Source organism: Ranitomeya variabilis, chromosome 3 (genome assembly GCF_051348905.1).
Source record: "Ranitomeya variabilis isolate aRanVar5 chromosome 3, aRanVar5.hap1, whole genome shotgun sequence".
NCBI lineage: Eukaryota > Metazoa > Chordata > Amphibia > Anura > Dendrobatidae > Ranitomeya > Ranitomeya variabilis.
Window position 1 is genome coordinate 444,546,950 of NC_135234.1, and position 18,700 is coordinate 444,565,649.

General features: G+C 40.2%; 1 protein-coding gene across 1 annotated transcript; it reads right to left on the reverse strand.

Moving 5' to 3' along the window:
- Window positions 1-3,801: 3,801 nt before the first annotated feature.
- On the reverse strand, window positions 3,802-6,997 carry LOC143818297 (speedy protein 1-B-like). The gene is made up of 7 exons (XM_077299647.1): window positions 6,875-6,997; window positions 5,913-5,979; window positions 5,588-5,682; window positions 5,103-5,161; window positions 4,848-4,930; window positions 4,502-4,670; window positions 3,802-4,132 (listed from the first exon to the last, which is right to left on the reverse strand). The coding sequence occupies exons 2-7, from the start codon at window positions 5,963-5,965 to the stop codon at window positions 3,980-3,982; spliced, it is 612 nt and encodes a 203-aa protein (XP_077155762.1). The 5' UTR covers window positions 5,966-5,979; window positions 6,875-6,997; the 3' UTR covers window positions 3,802-3,979.
- Between the last annotated feature and the right edge of the window lie 11,703 nt (window positions 6,998-18,700).

Consider the following 18,700-nt stretch of genomic DNA (forward strand, 5'->3'; position numbering starts at 1 on the left):
CCTCTGCCAGGATCCCACCCCTGGCAGAGACCCTACTGTCTCTTCCTCCACAACACCCTCTCTCACTAGGTGTTGCTTCGTTCAATCCAGTCAGCGTTCTCCCTAACTTCCTGCCTGACCCCCAGTTTACCCACTATGGTGGGGAGTGGCCTAATGAATAGCACCCTTAGCTCCCCCCGGAGGCCCTGCTGTGAAACATATTGGTGTCTGTGATACCTGATCAGAGGAACTCCTTCAGTGCCATCGAACGCACCATGGCTCCCCTTAGTGGCGAAGCCACAGTACTGCAACGACCAGGACTCTGGGGCGCTGCAGGTGCACATCTATATTCAACTGTGAGGTGTTGAAGATGGGGAGTGTGCTCTGGAAGCGGTGCTCTAGATAACTGTGTGTTACTTTCTGCAAAGATAAGTCCTGGCAGGAAGTGATGACGGTCTATGCAGAATGAAGTAGAAAAGTGAAGATGAAGGACTTCAACTAGAGACATCACCGATGAGTCAGTGTACTACCTGTACACTTACACTATACACTGTATACTATGTACAGAGCACCTGTATATAATGTCATCAGTGATCAACGTATAACCTGTACAATGACACTATATACAGAGCTACTGTGCATAATGTCACTAGTGATCACTGTATTACCTGCCCACTGACACTATATACACAGCTCTTGTGCATAATGTCACTAGTGATCACTGTATTATCTGTACACTGACACTATATATACAGATCTCCTGTGTATAATGGCACTTACAGTAATGTCAGTAATTTTTTTAATTAATGATCAGTATTGTAGTACTCGGTTATTATGTGGTGGTAATATTTGGTATGGTCATGATGTGATGGTATTTGTCCCTGTATATGGTATTATTTGGTCACTATGCAGTGGTAATATGTGGTCCTGCCATGGTGTGGTATTATTGGTCATTTAAAATAATGTATGTCACACATTCCCTTAAAGAAAAATAAATAAAAATATATTTAAAAAGAGTCTTGGATATTTCAAGAAATGTTTAAAGGGAACCTGTCAGCAGGATTGTGCTGAGGAGCCTACAGACAGTGTCAGGTTGGTATCATACTATTGATCCGAATGATAACTGGGTTGATGAAATCCGTCTTGTGGTTGTTGTTTAATCTTTATTTTCAGTTTTCAGTTAATGAGATTCTCGTGCTCCAGGGTGGTCTGTGGTGGAGGTCTTTATGTGGTGCTCTTCTTAGCTATTCATACTGATGGGTTATGTCAGGTCACCCCCTATTTTACACAACGACTAAAATATGCTTTGAAAAAAAAAAATTCACATTCAGCAGGCAGTAGCGCAGTAGCATCTACCAGCGATTCGATAGAAGCTACTGCACAGGCGGGCTGATGCAATTTTGAGAGAGAATTGTATTTTTATCTGAATAAATTTGTATCAGCAAATAAAGTAATTAAATGCATATTAAAGATGCGATCTTACTGCATTTGATGATCTGGAGAATAGATCCCGGAGAATCAATCTTAGGATTATTGGTTTACCAGAATCTATTACCCGTAGCCAGCTTACAATTATATGCACACTAGACCTACCAAAAGCTCTGGGCATTAATACACAATTGAAAATGACGCGCTCACAGAGTAGCTCACCACCACCACCACCACCTCTTCTGCTTATAAGCCCAGGTCTGGTATTGTGAAATACCTGAACTATGCAGACAAAGCGGACATCTTACAAAGGTACAGAAAATCCTCTCCACCCCAGTGCTAAATGGACATAGAGTGTTAATTTTCAGTGACTACTCGGTGGAAGTGACAAAGAAAAGTTTCGCCTTTAGTGGACATATGCACTGATCTAGTAAAGAAAAAAATCCACTTCTCATTACAATTCCCAGCGAATCTTAAAGTGTTTTCACCTGGAGGAAGAATACAAACATTTTCAGCATAAAAACAACATATTCTACCATGGAATACCATAGGAGAAAAGAAGTGAGGTGAGAACATAGATATAAAAAGGTAAATTTTATTATTAAATATTAAAACAAGTTTAAACAGAAATAATAAATGAAATTAAAGGTAAAAAGGGGAAATTACCACCAGGACAAACAATGAGGGAATCAGTAAGGTACAGAATCCGACATAGGAGTGTTAATACATTAACCAATACCTTTGTATGCAGTGCAATAAATGGCGGTTATACATAGGAAAATATAATATAGTATATGGGGTAAGTAACCCAACAATTAATATAAATACGTTAGCCAAAAGCCAAATATGCAAAACAAGGATAGGAATTATATTGGTAAGTAAAGAGGACGAGGCCAGTATAAAACAAAACTACACCAACATAGTGCCATATGCATGTGAAAAAATCCCTAAGGAAATAATCTCTAAAAGGACACCAAGAAAGTCATATATCCAGATAGTGCAGCACAAGGCTGCTAATGTGCCGGAAAGTAGAAGCTACGTATGACAAAAAAGTGCCAAAAAGTAAAGAAGGGAATGGTATGCTAGAGGCAGATTACCTGAAATATGGGTAGAAATAAAGAGATGTGGCCAAGCCTCAGAGTCGGAGCACCTGAACTGATATCCCAAAGCCAAAAACCCCAATCCCAAAACATTTTCAGCACCAGAACAAGCATCAGACTTTCTTAAAGACATAGAAGATCTTCGCAAAGAAAACAGCAGAAAACACCAGGTCCCATAAAACAGTAGGGGCAATAATGATCTGATGGTGGTCCTTTCCACACATGAAAGTATAAAATAAAGACTCAGACACATCATTGAAAGTTTAAATAGTGTGAAGTTTATTATATGCTTTATATGTGCTGGTTACCTCCCATCACTCACAAAGAGCGTACAGCAACACTCAGGACAGGAAAAACCCCCAGTGGTGGAAACCTGTAGGGAAACCATGGCTGCTGTACTGCCCTTCCTCCGGGCATACTAAGAGAGGTTACCACTATAAAATATAACAACTGTGAAAAAATAGCCTAACCTAACATGCCCTAACATGTTGATCCAGAGGAAGGCAAAAAACCCCATGTGGCAAAGAGTAAGCTCCACATTGGGGAAAAAATTCCTTCCCGACTCCACATACGGCAATCAGACTAGTTCCCTGGATCAACGCCTTATCAAGGAATCTAATATATATAACCAGTAACATTATACTTTTCAAGAAGGGTGTCTGTGTGTGTATGTATGTATGTTGTCTGTGTACAGTGGGATGTGCATGTTCTGTGTGTGACTATTAAAGGGAACCTGTCACCCCCCCAGGCATTTTTGACTAAAAGAGCCACCTTGTGCAGCACTAATGCTGCATTCTGTAAAGGTGGCTCTTTTAATTGGGGTCCCTTTCAAGGCTTCAATATCTGTTTTTATAATTTGTCCCTCATACATATAGTTCCTCCATTAATGTCCCTGGCGCCTGAGCTGTAAGACTTTTTTCGGGCATGCGCAGTTTGCGCTGCCCTTCGACTCCCATCACACGATGGGAACTTACAGCGCAGGCGCCAGGGACGTTAATGAAGGAAGTGGAGGCGGCCCCGGCGCACGGATTATTGAGTGATGGCTGGGAGGCGTTTGTGTCCAGGGGGAAAAAGACATTCCCCCGGACGAACTACAGGTATGAGGGACAAATTATAAAAACGGATATTACAGCATTGAAAGGAACCCCAACTAAAAGAGCCACCTTGACAGAATGCAGCATTAGTGCTGCACAAGGTGGCTCTTTTAGTTAAAAATGCCTTGGGGGTGACAACTTCCCTTTAAGAATACTTCTCTCCTGTCTCCACTCCACTTCTTCATCTGTCACGTCTTCTAGCTGTTCTTCTTATAGGACCAGCAGCTAAGATTCCCTTCCAGCTATGTTCTTCTCCTTCCAGGTCCAGCAGCTATGTTCCTCTTCCAGCCATGTTCTTCTCCTTCCAGGTCCAGCAGCTATGTTCCTCTTCCAGCCATGTTCATCTCCTTGTGGGTCCAGCAGCTCCTCTTCCAGGCATTAGATATTTGCATCTTCCTCCTTCTTGCATGGAACGATGTTACAGAGAGAGCAGGGTAGGGCATTATTCCTCCTGAACCAACGAATTGCCCAGCTGTGATGGATATTCCTGTCTCTCTTCCATGCCCAGTGGTCAGGGTCTTGTGCCATGATCTAGAATGAAATACGTGATTATAATCAGAGTTTAAAGGGAATATATCACCATTAATCCTAATTCAATTTACATATATTTTAGACCTGATGATATTGATGTGATGACTGAAAAACCATGGCAGAATGACTGCATAATTACTTATTAAAGTTTTCTTCCTTGACATTAAAACAAGCATTTCATGAGTCCAGCTATGGCTGCATTCATAAAATGCTCTACCTAACATAAGGATTACAAGACCATTTTGACATGGCTTTTCAAAGTAAGTACAACCACCCCATCAGGTCTAAGGGATTTATTTATGTATACTGTTTATATTGTGATATCTATTTACAGATCAGCTTTATATTATTATTGTTTATATTGCTAACCAGATCACAGGTGGCCCGATCCACCCAAGCCCGAAATTCCATCCTGGTGAGAAGAACATTGCGGAACTGTAGAAGTCGGTCCTTCTTCATGCTCCATGTCCATCCGAGGGCCCAGCGGTAGATCTTCCGTTGATATGGCACATCCTCTTCAAACTGGTTGGCTAAAAACCTGGATGGACGAAAAATGAATCCAAATAAATTAGAATCCACTTCAGAAGAAAATACAGAAATATAGCAACAAATACAATTATCGTGTATTTATATGAGTGGTAGAAAAAATATTTTGGTTTTACAATAAAATAAAGTTATTTATAGACATAAATGTGTAATAATAAAAGAGACTCACAGAGCTGGAAAGAAGAAGATTCCATATTCTGAAGATCGTAGTCCTGCTCTCCTGAAGTAAGTGACGACCATAGCGAGGAGATACTAGAGGGAGGAGAAGCAGAGTTAGAGGGTATATATAATACAGAACATATATAGCTGTATATTCCTATGTTTGGTAATATCTGGCCACTATTACATAAGAATAAGCCCTTTATTTCCCTATGATGGATCTTCTCAAATCTGGGTGATTTCTTATCCTTCACTACAATAATACCTTGTCCGAAATTTTAAGACAGCTGTCCCTGGCTAGAAAACGTCTGATGTATTCTTCTTCTACAAAAATGAGAAAATAGAATTATTTCACTATGAACTTTGTAATGAAAACCTTTTTATTGCTATTAATGTTAAATTATTGGGGTTGTAGAGCTCTTCATTAATGATGGATTATCCTCAGGATAGCTCATCAATATCAGATTGGTGGAGATTTGGCCCCCGACACCCACTGATCAGATACTGAAGAATTGTTCTAAAGATATGCCATCACTATTGAGGTGAAACCAAAACCACAACACTGCTCACCACATAGTGACCGCTCCTGTCTGCTGCATCATACTAGGTATAATTATAGGAGGCTGAGGGAGAACACTTCCCTACATGTTTCTCTACCATTATACACATAAAATAGATTAATATAAAAATACATGTCATATAATCTAATACTTTACATATGGAAACCTTGTAATGTGCAATGAGTCTTACCAAGGAGTGCGGCGAAAGCTGCCCGCTCTTCTGGCTGGGGGATGTCATCTTCTGTCTTCCTCCTCTTGGCTTCTTCCTGGGTGGCAGACAGTGCACTATGGTAGAAGAGGTAGATAATATAGTATTAGGCCTCATGCACATGGTCGCACTATGGCTACACATAATTCACTTACATCCTGATGGGTGTTCTCCTGGGGATCTGACATTAGTTTTGTGCTGTAAATGGTATAAATATGTGTAGTGGTGATGTGTATGGTCACTATGGATTTGCCGCTGTAAGTGTATGGATTGTGATGACTGCAGTGATGTAACCTCATCTACTTACCACTCCTCTTCATACTGGGCGATCAGTTCTCTCTTCCGCTTCCTCATGGCCATCTCTACTCTTCTTCCTGGAAACATACAGAAAAAGGAAAAACCTGAATATGCAGAGCATGGCTCTGTCTATAGGATCTCTAGTGGGGTAATACTATCCTAATGTGTAACCCAAAACCAAGCTACCACAGCCTGCATTACATGGGTTGCAGTATTGCAGCTTTATTGACTTGATTGGTGCTGAGTTGTAATACCCAACATGACCCATTGACAGAAGTGGCGCTGTAGCTAAGAAAACAAACCCTATTTTCTACTTAAAGCACCACTCCAGCATTTTGTTTTGTTTGTACTGCTGGAGTGGCACTTTAAATGTAAGCCCCCTGCCCACATTCTTATACTTGGTACCATCTTGTGCCTGTAGCTTCTGACTAGCCGCAAGTGAGAAGTTACGTAACAAGAGTTTAATGCAAATCTATGAGAGCTAGAACGAGGCTCTTATAGAGAGGTATTGAAAAGTGACGTCTGCGCCGCTCCATGAATCACTGGAGCTGATGGCCGGTCACAATTCACCGGAGACTGATAGGAGCAACACTGGAAAAGGATGAAGGGGCGGCAGGTGACTGTAAGACAGGGGCCAGGAGAATTACATAGAAAGCGCCACTCCCGCGGTGCAGTAAAAAACCCGCTGCAGTGGTGCTTTAAAAAAGCAAAAATATATAATCGGTCATAGGAGAAATATGTGGCCCCGTGTTTTTCAGATTAATATTTACACATCATTATCCACATTTTAAATATTTATTCAAAGTCACCAAATGTTATCCCGTTTATCCATAATCACCCCGTTATCTATATCTGGGATTTATGGTGAAATCATTTGCGCTTGTATATGTGATTGCTTTCAGTATAGATCCCAACTGTCAGTATCTGGAATGACATAAATCGGCAGTTTACTCATCACACAATGATTCTCACCTCTGTAGAGCGGCCGGTGGCGGTTGTCTCCCAATCAGCAGGTAACGATCCGGGTATAAATCCAAAAAGTGTCGCTTCTGGGAATCAATAAGGAGCCTGTCTTATCTCTAATAGAGCTATCGCAGACTGGCACCAACTGACGGTTTTTTTCTTTCTTTGAGTTCAAATCCTGCGATGCTATTGGTTGACGGTTGAGGCACGCGGCGCAAAATTTAAAGGGAAAGCGCATTCTAATAATGAATAAGGAGATACAGTGTATAACTTTTATATCTATAATTGTAGTTTTCCTGTTTATTCCAATTAGTGTTATTTGAGGAAGTTGTCATGTTATTCCATTTATTAACTGATGATTGGGAAATGGCAGCAGTGAAAGCCGCATGTAATAATGATGACACTAAAGTCGTGATGAGAGAAGTGTGATGTGTAACATGTTCACTAGATCGTCCATTGTGTACGGAGTAAGAGAATAATTGTCATCTGCTTTCTTGCTCCCTGTAAAGTCATTATTTAACCCCATTAGCAGCAAGGTCAATTTTCATTTTTGCGTCTTTGTTCTTCCTCCATTTTTCCCAAACTCACAACTTTTTTATTTTTCTGTCCACATAGCCATATGAGGGCTTGCGTTGTGGAGGACAAGTTGCACTTTTGAATGACACCATTCATTTCACCACATAGTGTACAGGAAAACTTAAAACAATTCCAAGCGAGGAGAAATTGTAAAAATAAAAAAAAGGAATTCTGACATTGCTTTTAGGACTATAGGTTGCATTATATTGTATGGACTATGGGGTGCATGATTCCAAATGTAGGACCATGGGGTGCACTATACTGTATGGACTATGGGGTGCATTATGCTGTATGGACTATAGGGTGCATTATACTGTATGGACTATGGGGTGCATTATACTGTATGGACTATGGGATGCATTATACTGTGTGGATGACTATGGGGTGCATTATACTGTATAACATATTGGTAACAGACACAGTAATGATACCTAGATAGAAAATTATTAAAATTCAAATTAAAATTAATATCCAGAAATTGTGATCAATAGGTCACCACATGTGCCAAGATTATAGTGTAAAACCACTAAAAGGAACGAAATTGCTCCAAACACAAAGTTGGACCAATGAGAAAGTGACAGGGAATAGTTATAACAAAATTAATTTTTATTTGGTAACAATAGTGACAAGCATTAAAAAATATATACTAAAAAATATTATAAATATAATACAATACAAATGTGCACAAATTACGCCGCATATAGTAGGGCAAGCCAATTTATATCCAGATAAGGGGCAATCTATAGCATATATTATCCAGAAGCAAAAATAAAAAATATAGATGGATGAATAAAAAATATCTCTCTATATATATAGAGAGATATATTTTTTATTCATCCATCTATATTTTTATATATATATATATATATATATATATATATATATATATATATATATATATATATATATAAAATGTGTGCGTGCAATCAACCAAATCGGATGCATTAATATCTCAAAACAACATGATAAAAAATATAAAAAGGTGCTATGTGCAATAACTGATTACCACCTCAGGGGCATATAGTGCAAAATATTAGTAAAGTGCTCTGTGCAATCACAGTAGATATGCCAATTACTTACAATTCATCAGGGGACTATTCCCAGGCTGCCAGCGGCTAGATTATGTGCACCCCGACGCGCGTTTCGGACGCACAGTCCTTCTTTGTATAAGAAAAACACTCTACACCATTGATGGGTTATGGGTTATGTGGGTTGGCCACAGCTTTTAGTTAACTAGAAAAACAAAACACAGAATCCTTCCTCGTCCATGCTCATTTTATGCTTTAAACCAACAAAAAAAAAAAATACCAAAAGCCAACCACTGAAATACAGTGGGTCTTGCGAATAAAAACTTATTGAGCATGAACGAGAATCGAGATGAGAATTCTGACCAACTCATCCCAAAATTAATAGTGCTCTTTCCAACCATCTTGCAAACCTGATAATAATATATCCATACCTATCTCATTCAAATGAATTCCATCACTCCTCAGTATGTCCCTATTGTCCCCTTCTAACTGTCTATGTCTCACCATCACCCGCCCAAAGCTTGAACATGTTTTAAAACCATAACATTAAGTAATCTCCTTGCTCTTTTGACCCCTGATCAACTCAGTGGAAGCTTATTATAATGTTTCTACTCTGTGGAAATTGATTCCACTTTAGTGGTTTGTGGCAAACATTTTTTAAAATGTGTAAACTCAAAGTTAGGTCTCCATCTGGTGGGCTGCCTGTAGTGGAAGGAGTGTCAGAGGACTGTTATACTGTTTCTATTCTGTGGAAATTGTTGCCACTTTAGTGGTGTGTGGCAATATTTTTTTGAAATGTGGAGACTCCAAGTTGGGTCTCCTTCATGTGTGTTGCCTGTTGAAGCAGGGCTCCCAGGCAGGCAGGCCTGCACTTACTTTCATTCAACTACCTGTGTTACAATCCTTACATTTTTTTACCAGTAATACTCCATAAAACTAAGGGTTGTGCCATCTGAATGTGGCTGAGAAAACAATGGAGCTGTTGCATTAGGTATCAGGGCTCACAGCAAAGAGACTTACACTGCTCCTTAACTACCAGGTCTTCATTGAAACTTCAGTTCCAAGCTGGGCCAGACCCTGATACCGCATGCATGGGCCATGGCTGACTACTTCTGTGCCATTAAAAAAAATGTTTACTGTGGGTCAATTGATCAGTCAACTACATGTGTTAAGGTACCTTCACACTACACGACTTTGCAGCGATAACGATAACGATCCGTGACGTTGCAGCGTCCTGGATAGCGATATCGTTGTGTTTGACACGCAGCAGCGATCAGGATCCTGCTGTGATATCGCTGGTCGTTGCTGAAAGTCCAGAACTTTATTTGGTCGTCAGATTGGCGTGTATCGTGTTTGACACCAAAAGCAACGATGCCAGCGATGTTTTACAATGGTAACCAGGGTAAATATCGGGTTACTAAGCGCAGTATCCCGATGTTTACCCTGGTTACCATTGTAAAAGTAAAAAAACCAAACAGTACATACTACCTTCTGATGTCTGTCACATGTCCCCCGCCGTCCGCTTCCCGCACTGACTGTGAGTGCCGGCCGTAAAGTAAAAGCAGAGCACAGCGGTGACGTCACCGCTGTGCTGTGCCTTACGGCCGGCACTCAGTGCAGGAAGCAGACGCCGGGGGACGTTACGGACACCGGAATGTAAGTATGTACTGTTTGTTTTTTTTACATTTACACTGGTAACCAGGGTAAACATCGGGTTACTAAGCACGGCCCTGCGCTTAGTAACCCGATGTTTACCCTGGTTACCCGGGAACTTCGGCATAGTTGGTCGCTGGAGAGCTGTCTGTGTGACAGCTCTCCAGCGACCACACAGCGACGCTGCAGCGATCGGCATCGTTGTCGATATCGCTGCAGTGTCGCTTAGTGTGAAGGTACCTTAACTTTCGTTACATTTTTATACCAATAGAAAGTGATGTCTGTGCCATCTGAGTGTGGCTGGAAAAAAAAAACTGTTGAACGAGATGTCAGACCTTACAGCACAGTACAGTGGGCTTACATCACTCCCTTAACCACTAGGTCATCACTGAAACTTCAAATCTGTAAATGCTGCCTCAGACCCTGATACCTCATGCATGGCCCAATGGATGACTGCTGCTTTGCTATTAACAAATTTCTACAGTGGGTCAGTTGTTGCCATTTTTCATGGTGTCTGTACCTAAGTCTTATGAGTAAGTGTGTTGTCGTACATCAGAAACATGTCAGGCTTCAAAGTCTCTTTTGACCTTTTTTAAAATTGCTTAAATAAGGTATGTGCACACGTTGCGGATTCTCTGCGGATCCGCAGCGTTTTTTGCAGTGCAGAAACGCTGCAGATCCGCAATTGATTTACAGTACAATGTAAATCAATGAGAAAAAAAAAATGCTGTGCACACTTTGCGGAAAATCCGCTGCGGAAATGCTGCGGTTTAAAAGAAGTAGCATGTCATTTCTTTTTTGTGAATCTGCAGCATTTTTGTACCCACTCCATTATAGAAAACCGCAGGGGTAAAAAACGCAGCAAATCCGCAAGAAAACCGCAGCAAAAACGCACAAAAAAACGCTGCGGAACCGCACAAAAAAACGCAGGTGCGCCAGGAGAGGCAGAATCCGCACCAGAAATTCCTAAGCCTAATTCGTAACGTGTGCACATAGCCTTAGGGTTGGGGGTCACTTGGGGAATAGTGATCACAAAATAATAAGTTTTCATGTATCCTTTAATAAGATGTGTAGTAGAGGGGTGACAAGGACACTAAACTTCAGGAGGGCAAATTTCCAACTGATGAGAGATGATCTTGGTGCAATTAACTGGGACGATATTCTGAGACATAAAAATACACAAAGAAAATTGGAGACGCTTATTAGCATCCTGGATAGGACCTGTGCACAGTATATACCGTATGGGAATAAACATACTAGAAATAGGAGGAAACCAATATGGCTAAATAGAGCTGTAAGGGGCGCAATAAGTGACAAAAAGAAAGCATTTAGAGAAATAAAGGAAGTAGGTAGTGATGAGGCATTAAATAAATACAGAAAATTAAATAAGTTCTGTAAAAAGCAAATTAAGGCAGCAAAAATTGAGACAGAGAGACTCATTGCCAGAGAGGGTAAAAATAATCCCAAAAAATACTTCTAACTACGTAAATAGAAACACAAAATTCCACCAATTATTCTACCATAATTCTTCAACTCCAATCATATATATAACACAAGAGGGAAAGTTCTATTAAGAAGAAACCCAAATAGAGTGTTGTACTAAAATATATAAATTTATTTAAACACTAAAATACAAATAGTATGGCAAGGTAAAGCTGACCAAGCAGGGTGGGGGAGGTACCTATTCACCACATGGTAACAAATAATGGCATCTGAATAAACACCGAATCAAGGTAAAAATGTACACATATAATAAATGCATATGCCAACATTATATATATATATACAAATATATTGAACAGCACAGGTATAAAACGGCATAAAAATTAGCCTAGTAAATCCAAGAATAATCCATAAGCATAAAGTGCAATAGTGCAAGATGCAAAAGGTGCTAAGCAAAGGAAAATACACTGTGAGATTGCGCTGTAAGCTATTCAATAAGAGTATTCATATTACCTATATGTGGTGTGAGACCAAAACCCCAGCCTGCCTCCTCAACGCGTGTTTCGCCGATCTTCGTCAGGAGGCGTGGCTTAAGTCATGTATGTGTCGCTTAAATAGTGCTGTATGGCCAATAGAAAAGGAAGCGCCGGCTATGTATCGGTGCATGCGCGGGTGTCGCTGCATCATTGAGGACACTTTGTGCAGTGCCCGTGGAACGCAGGCGATCCACTGTTGCTTAGCGACGGCGATCACATGCGGACACAGTGGGTGCGTCTGGAAGGTCCTGATGCAGCGATCCCAAGCATGCGCACTAGCCAGCACAGTGTAGTGCGTGCGTAAATGAAATCCAGATCATGTGCATGGCAAAAATAGCTAAAGTGACAGCAAGAAAAGACTGTGTGGACCTGCAATAAGCATGGTGGACGAAAGAAGAATAACTACATAAAGAAGAGCCAGTACAACTTCAGTGAAATAATAAAGGAGATAAAGGTAAGTGAGAGGATAACAAAGATGTGTCTCAGTGAAGTTAATATAACCATAATTTATATTTTACGGTCAAAGACAACATAAAGTGGGATAATGTGTAGTGAAATAAATATTATTAAAGTAACGGGCATAAAAGCCTTATTAACCATATGTACTGTGACAATGACAATATTAATACAAATATCTGAAAAGGAAATTATTACAAGTATAATAATGTGTAGAAAATATCATCTCATTTTCTTTTTTCCAATTATGTTGATCCTCCGGAATCTTGATGTGTCCATAAAATAAAAAGGTGAGTAAACACCAAATGAGGTCCACCATCAAACGGCGCTATTCATAGTTCATAAATCGAAACTGGGCAAGATAATCATAATCACTATAAGAATACAGATAAAGAAACAAATGTTAAAACCAACACTAACAATTTACTATAAAAACAAGACTATACAGTATATGGAAATATATATATATATATATATATATATATATATTGATTCGTTGTTTATTGTTTATGCAGATGCCATTATTTGTTACTTTGTTACCATGTGGTGAATAGGTACCTCCCCCACCCTGCTTGGTCAGCTATACCTTGCTATACTATTTGTATTTTAGTGTTTAAATAAATTTATATATTTTCGTACAACACTCTATTTGGGTTTCTTCTTAATAGAACTTTCCCTCTTGTGTTATAACTACGTAAATAGTAAGAAACTAAAAAATGATTGTGTTGGCCCCCTTAAAAATAGTGTGGGTGAAATGGTGGATGAGGATGAGGAAAAAAGCCAATATGCTTAATGACTTTTTTTTCATCAGTATTTACACAAGAAAATTCCATGGCAGACAATATGATCAGTGATAACAAAAATTCCCCATTAAATGTCACCTGCTTAACCCAGCAGGAAGTACGCCGGCGTCTAAAAATCACTAAAATTGACAAATATCCGGGCCCGGATGGGATACACCCCCGAGTACTGCAGGAATTAAGTACAATCATCGATAGACCATTATTTTTAATCTTTAAAGAGTCCATAATAACAGGGTTTGTACCACAGGACTGGCATATAGCAAATATGGTGCCAATATTCAAAAAGGGGACAAAAACTGAACTCGGAAATTATAGGCCAGTAAACTTAAGCTCTACTGTGGGTAAAATCCTGGAGGGCATTCTAAGGGATGCTATACTGGAGTATCTGAAGAGGAATAACCTCATGACCCAGTATCAACATGGGTTTACTAGGGACCATTTATGTCAGACAAATCTGATCAATTTCTATGAAGAGATAAGTTTCAGACTGGACCAAGGGAACGCAGTGGACGTAGTGTATATGGACTTTTCAAAAGCTTTTGATACGGTGCCACACAAAAGGTTGATACATAAAATGAGAATAATGGGGATAGGGGAAAATATGTATAAGTGAGTTAGCAGTGGGGGTACCACAGGGGTCAGTATTAGGCCCTCTTCTTTTTAACATATTTATTAATGACCTTGTAGGGGGCATACAGAGCAGAATTTCAATATTTTGCAGATGACACTAAACTCTGCAGGGTAATCAATACAGAGGAGGACAATTTTATATTACAGGATGATTTATGTAAACTAGAAGCTTGGACTGATAAATGGCAAATGAGCTTTAATGGGGATAAATGGGGATAAATGTAAGATCATGCACTTGGGCAAAACCGTTAATGAAAAAGACCTGGGTGTATGGGTGGATGACAGACTCACATTTAGTGGCCAGAGTCAGGCAGCTGCTACAAAGGCAAATAAAATAATGGGATGCATTAAAAGATACATAGATGCTCATGAGGAGAACACAATTTTACCTCTATACAAGTCACTAGTTCGACCACACTTAGAATACTGTGTACAGTTCTGGTCTCCGGTGTATAAGAAAGACATAGCTGAACTAGAGCGGGTGCAGAGAAGAGCGACCAAGGTTATTAGAGGACTGGGGGGTCTGCAATACCAAGATAGATTATTACACTTGGGGCTATTTAGTTTGGAAAAACGAAGGCTCAGGGGTGATCTTATGTTAATGTATAAATATATGAGGGGACAGTACAAAGACCTGAGACAGAGACAAGGGGGCATCCTCTACGTCTGGAGGAAAGAAGGTTTAAGCATAATAACAGACGCGGATTCTTTACTGTAAGAGCAGTGAGACTATGGAACTCTCTGCCGTATGATGTTGTAATGAGTGATTCATTACTTAAATTTAAGAGGGGACTGGATACCTTTCTGGAAAAGTATAATGTTACAGGGTATATACACTAGATTCCTTGATAGGTTGCTGATCCAGGGAACTATTCTGATTGCCGTATGTGGAGTCGGGAAGGAATTTTTTTCCCCAAGGTGGAGTTACTCTTTGCCACATGGGTTTTTCTTGCCTTCCTCTGGATCAACATGTTAGAGCATGTTAGGTTAGGCTATGGGTTGAACTAGATGGACTTAAAGTCTTCCTTCAACCTTCATAACTATGTTACTATGTTACTATGTAAATAAAATAATATATTTTGCTATCTGGTGGGAATGTGCTGATGAAATTTCCCTCCTCCTTTTCGATCTTTAAGCTATAGAATTATTTGCAACTGTAAGGTAGCTAAAGACCACATAAAGTAAAAAAATCATCCATTATCTTTATGTTAGTTTTGTTTTATTTTTGTGAGGGATTTTGTCTATCTGATTATTTTTTTTTATCAATATTCAATCTATATTCCTGTGTATATGTAAAATTATTGTTTTGTAAAACTATGATTTTTGGGGGGAGAAATATGGGGGAGAAGCTGACAGAGATAATTTGATCACTGAGTGTACAAGTCTGATTACCCAAATAAGTCACTTTAAATGTAAATTATTATCTAGAGACTGTTTTTAATAAGGCCAACTCAGAGTTCAGATTCTATGGGAGAGGACAAGATTATAGGGAGGGCAAAAGTGATTGCCAAGAGGTTTCTACCATTTAATTTCCTCTAGTTCTTCTCGGATACTCTCAACAGACAAGACTTAGAACTGGTAAGTTTTACTAATATTTAGTGTTACAGGTTGTAGCTGTAGTCTCTTGCCTCCAGGAGGAAATCCAGTGTTCAAGAGTGCCTGTGTATTGCCATAGAGTAAGAGAGGTAAGCAGCAGCCAAATACTTCTGATAATGACTTACTGTATCTCCTGGTTTTATGAAAGTTCAGACTCATTCGAACTCAAAATGCAGAACTTTTTTTTCTCTAAAAGAAGACATCAAGCGTCCTCTTTCACACATGAGTTTGCTTTTAGATCCTGTTGACTTCGTTATGATCTATTGACAATTTTAACCCCTTTCTGGCACTGGACATACTATTCCATCCATGAGACCTGGGACTTAATACCCATGGACGAAATAGTACGTCCAATGCGATCAGCCACGCCCCCGAGGGGAACTACAAAAGTGAAATACAAATATCACTTACAGTAAACAAAACTAACAATGACAGACTGATATAGAAGAAAGAGGACCCTGCCCTTGCGGACTCACATTCTACAGGATTGTGGGGAAGGAGACAGTAGGTCAGGGGTTGCAGTAGCTCCGATGGTTTTGAGGTGGCCGTGTGGTCATTATAGGTTGTAAGCTTCTTTGAAGAGATGGGTTTTCAGGTTCCGTTTGAAGGATCCAAATGTGGTGGATAACCAGATGTGTTGGGGCACAGAATTCTAGATGATGGGGGATATTCGGGAGAAGTCTTGGAGGCGATTGAGTGAGGGGCGAATAAGCATGGAGGAGAGAAGGAGGTCTTAGGAAGACCGGAGATTAAGTGAGGGAAGATATTGAGAGATTGGCTAAAAAATAATGAAGGAGAAAGGTTATGGATGGCTTTGTAGGTCAGTGTTAGTAGTTGAAACTGGATACACTGGGAAATTGGGAGCCAGTGAAGGGATTTGCAGAGAAGGGAAGCAGGAGTGTAGCGAGGAGGGAGATTAATTAGTCAGGCAGCAGAGTTAAGGATGGACTGGAGGTGTGCGAGAGTGTTAGAAGATAGGCCACAGCACAGTGGAGGATGTTGCAGTAGTCGAGGCGGGAGATGATTAGGGCATGCACAAGCATTTTGGTAAAGTGAGGGTTGAGGAAAGGACGGATTCTGGAAACATTTTTGAGCTGGAGGTGGTGATAGCTTGGATGTGCGTTTTAAAGGACAGGGCAGAGTCAAGGGTTACTCAGAGGCAGCGGATTACCGGGACAGGGGAAAGTATGCATTCATTTATTGTGATAGATCAGGCAGGAAAGGTGTGTGAGATGGAGGAAAGATAATTAGTTCAGATGTGTCCACATTGAGTTTGAGGAAGCGAGAGGAGAAGGAGGATATGGCTGATAGACACTCTGGGATTCAGGAGAGCAGAGAGGTGACATCTGGGCCAGAGAGGTAGATCTGAGTGTCATTAGCATATAGATGGTACTGGAAGCCATAGGACTTTATGAGTTGTCCCAGGCCAAGGGTATAGATTGAGAAGAGAAGGAGTCCTAAGACAGAGCCTTGAGGGACACCAACAGAGAGAGGGGGAGAGATGAAGAGGTAGTATGGGAGTAGGAAACGCTACATATGCTGGTAAGGTATGAGGAGATCCAGGATAGGGCGAGGTTTTTGACACCAAAGGTAGAGAGGATTTGTAGTAGGAGGCAGTACATTGCTATATCCAGTGGTGGATATAGCATTGCCATATTGCAAAGTTTCATCATGCAGCTTTTTGTGTGCAAAGTTGCAGTGTAGCCATATCCTAAAGAAATCTATATAAATACTATATAATTATTTAAAGAATCCTGTTCATATGACTAGATTGTCCTGGCGTGGATCTGTGTATTTATTGACTGCTCTAAGCATGCTATATAAACATGCGGCAACTCATTCTTTGGCAATCATATTTAAACTACAGTGTAGCTTCCAAAAAGAAAAAAAACAAATGCCATAATCTATTAGGGTACATTCCCATTGGGTGTAAACTCGCTGGATTTTACAGTAATTTACTGTGTTTTACAGTAATTCCACACTCCGTATTTGGTCAATATTTTACATCGGTCTTTATAAGCCAAAACCAGGAGTGGGTGATAAATACAGAAGAGGTGGCGTGTTTCTATTATACTTTTTCTCTGACTGTTCCTTTCCTGATTTTGGCTTACAAATACTCATGTAAAATACTGATCAAATAGTGAACGTGTGAACATGGCCTAACAATGACATTTTAATAAAGCTCATGGGCCTACTGCAAAGAACCATTAGACTCCATTCAGATGACTTTTCTTGTACGTAAAAACATGGACTAATAATAATAATAATAATAATTTTTATTTATATAGCGCCAACATATTCCGCAGCGCTTTACAACTTATAGAGGGGACTTGTACAGACAATAGACATTACAGCATAACAGAAATCACAGTTCAAAATAGATACCAGGAGGAATGAGGGCCCTGCTCGCAAGCTTACAAACTATGAGGAAAAGGGGAGACACGAGAGGTGGATGGTAACAATTGCTTTAGTTATTTGGACCAGCCATAGTGTAAGGCTCGTGTGTTCATGTAAAGCTGCATGAACCAGTTAACAGCCTAAGTATGTAGCAGTACAGACACAGAGGGCTATTAACTGCATAAAGTGTATGAGAACACGATGCAAGGAACCTGATTATGTGTTTTGTTTTTTTTTCTATTTTTAATAGGCCACACAGGGATAGTTAGGTTAATGCGTTTAGGCGGTAGGCCAGTCTGAACAAATGCGTTATTAGGGCACGCTTAAAACTGTGGGGATTGGGGATTAATCGTATTAACCTAGGTAGTGCATTCCAAAGAATCGGCGCAGCACGTGTAAAGTCTTGGAGACAGGAGTGGGAGGTTCTGATTATTGAAGATGCTAACCTGAGGTCATTAGCGGAGCGAAGGGCACGGGTAGGGTGGTAGACTGAGACCAGAGAGGAGATGTAGGGTGGTGCTGAGCCATGGAGTGCTTTGTGGATGAGGGTAGTAGTTTTGTACTGGATTCTGGAGCGGATGGGTAGCCAGTGTAATGACTGGCACAAGATAGAGGCATCGGTGTAACGGTTGGTGAGGAATATGATCCTGGCAGCAGCATTCAGGACAGATTGGAGCGGGGAGAGTTTGGTAAGAGGGAGGCCGATTAGTAGAGAGT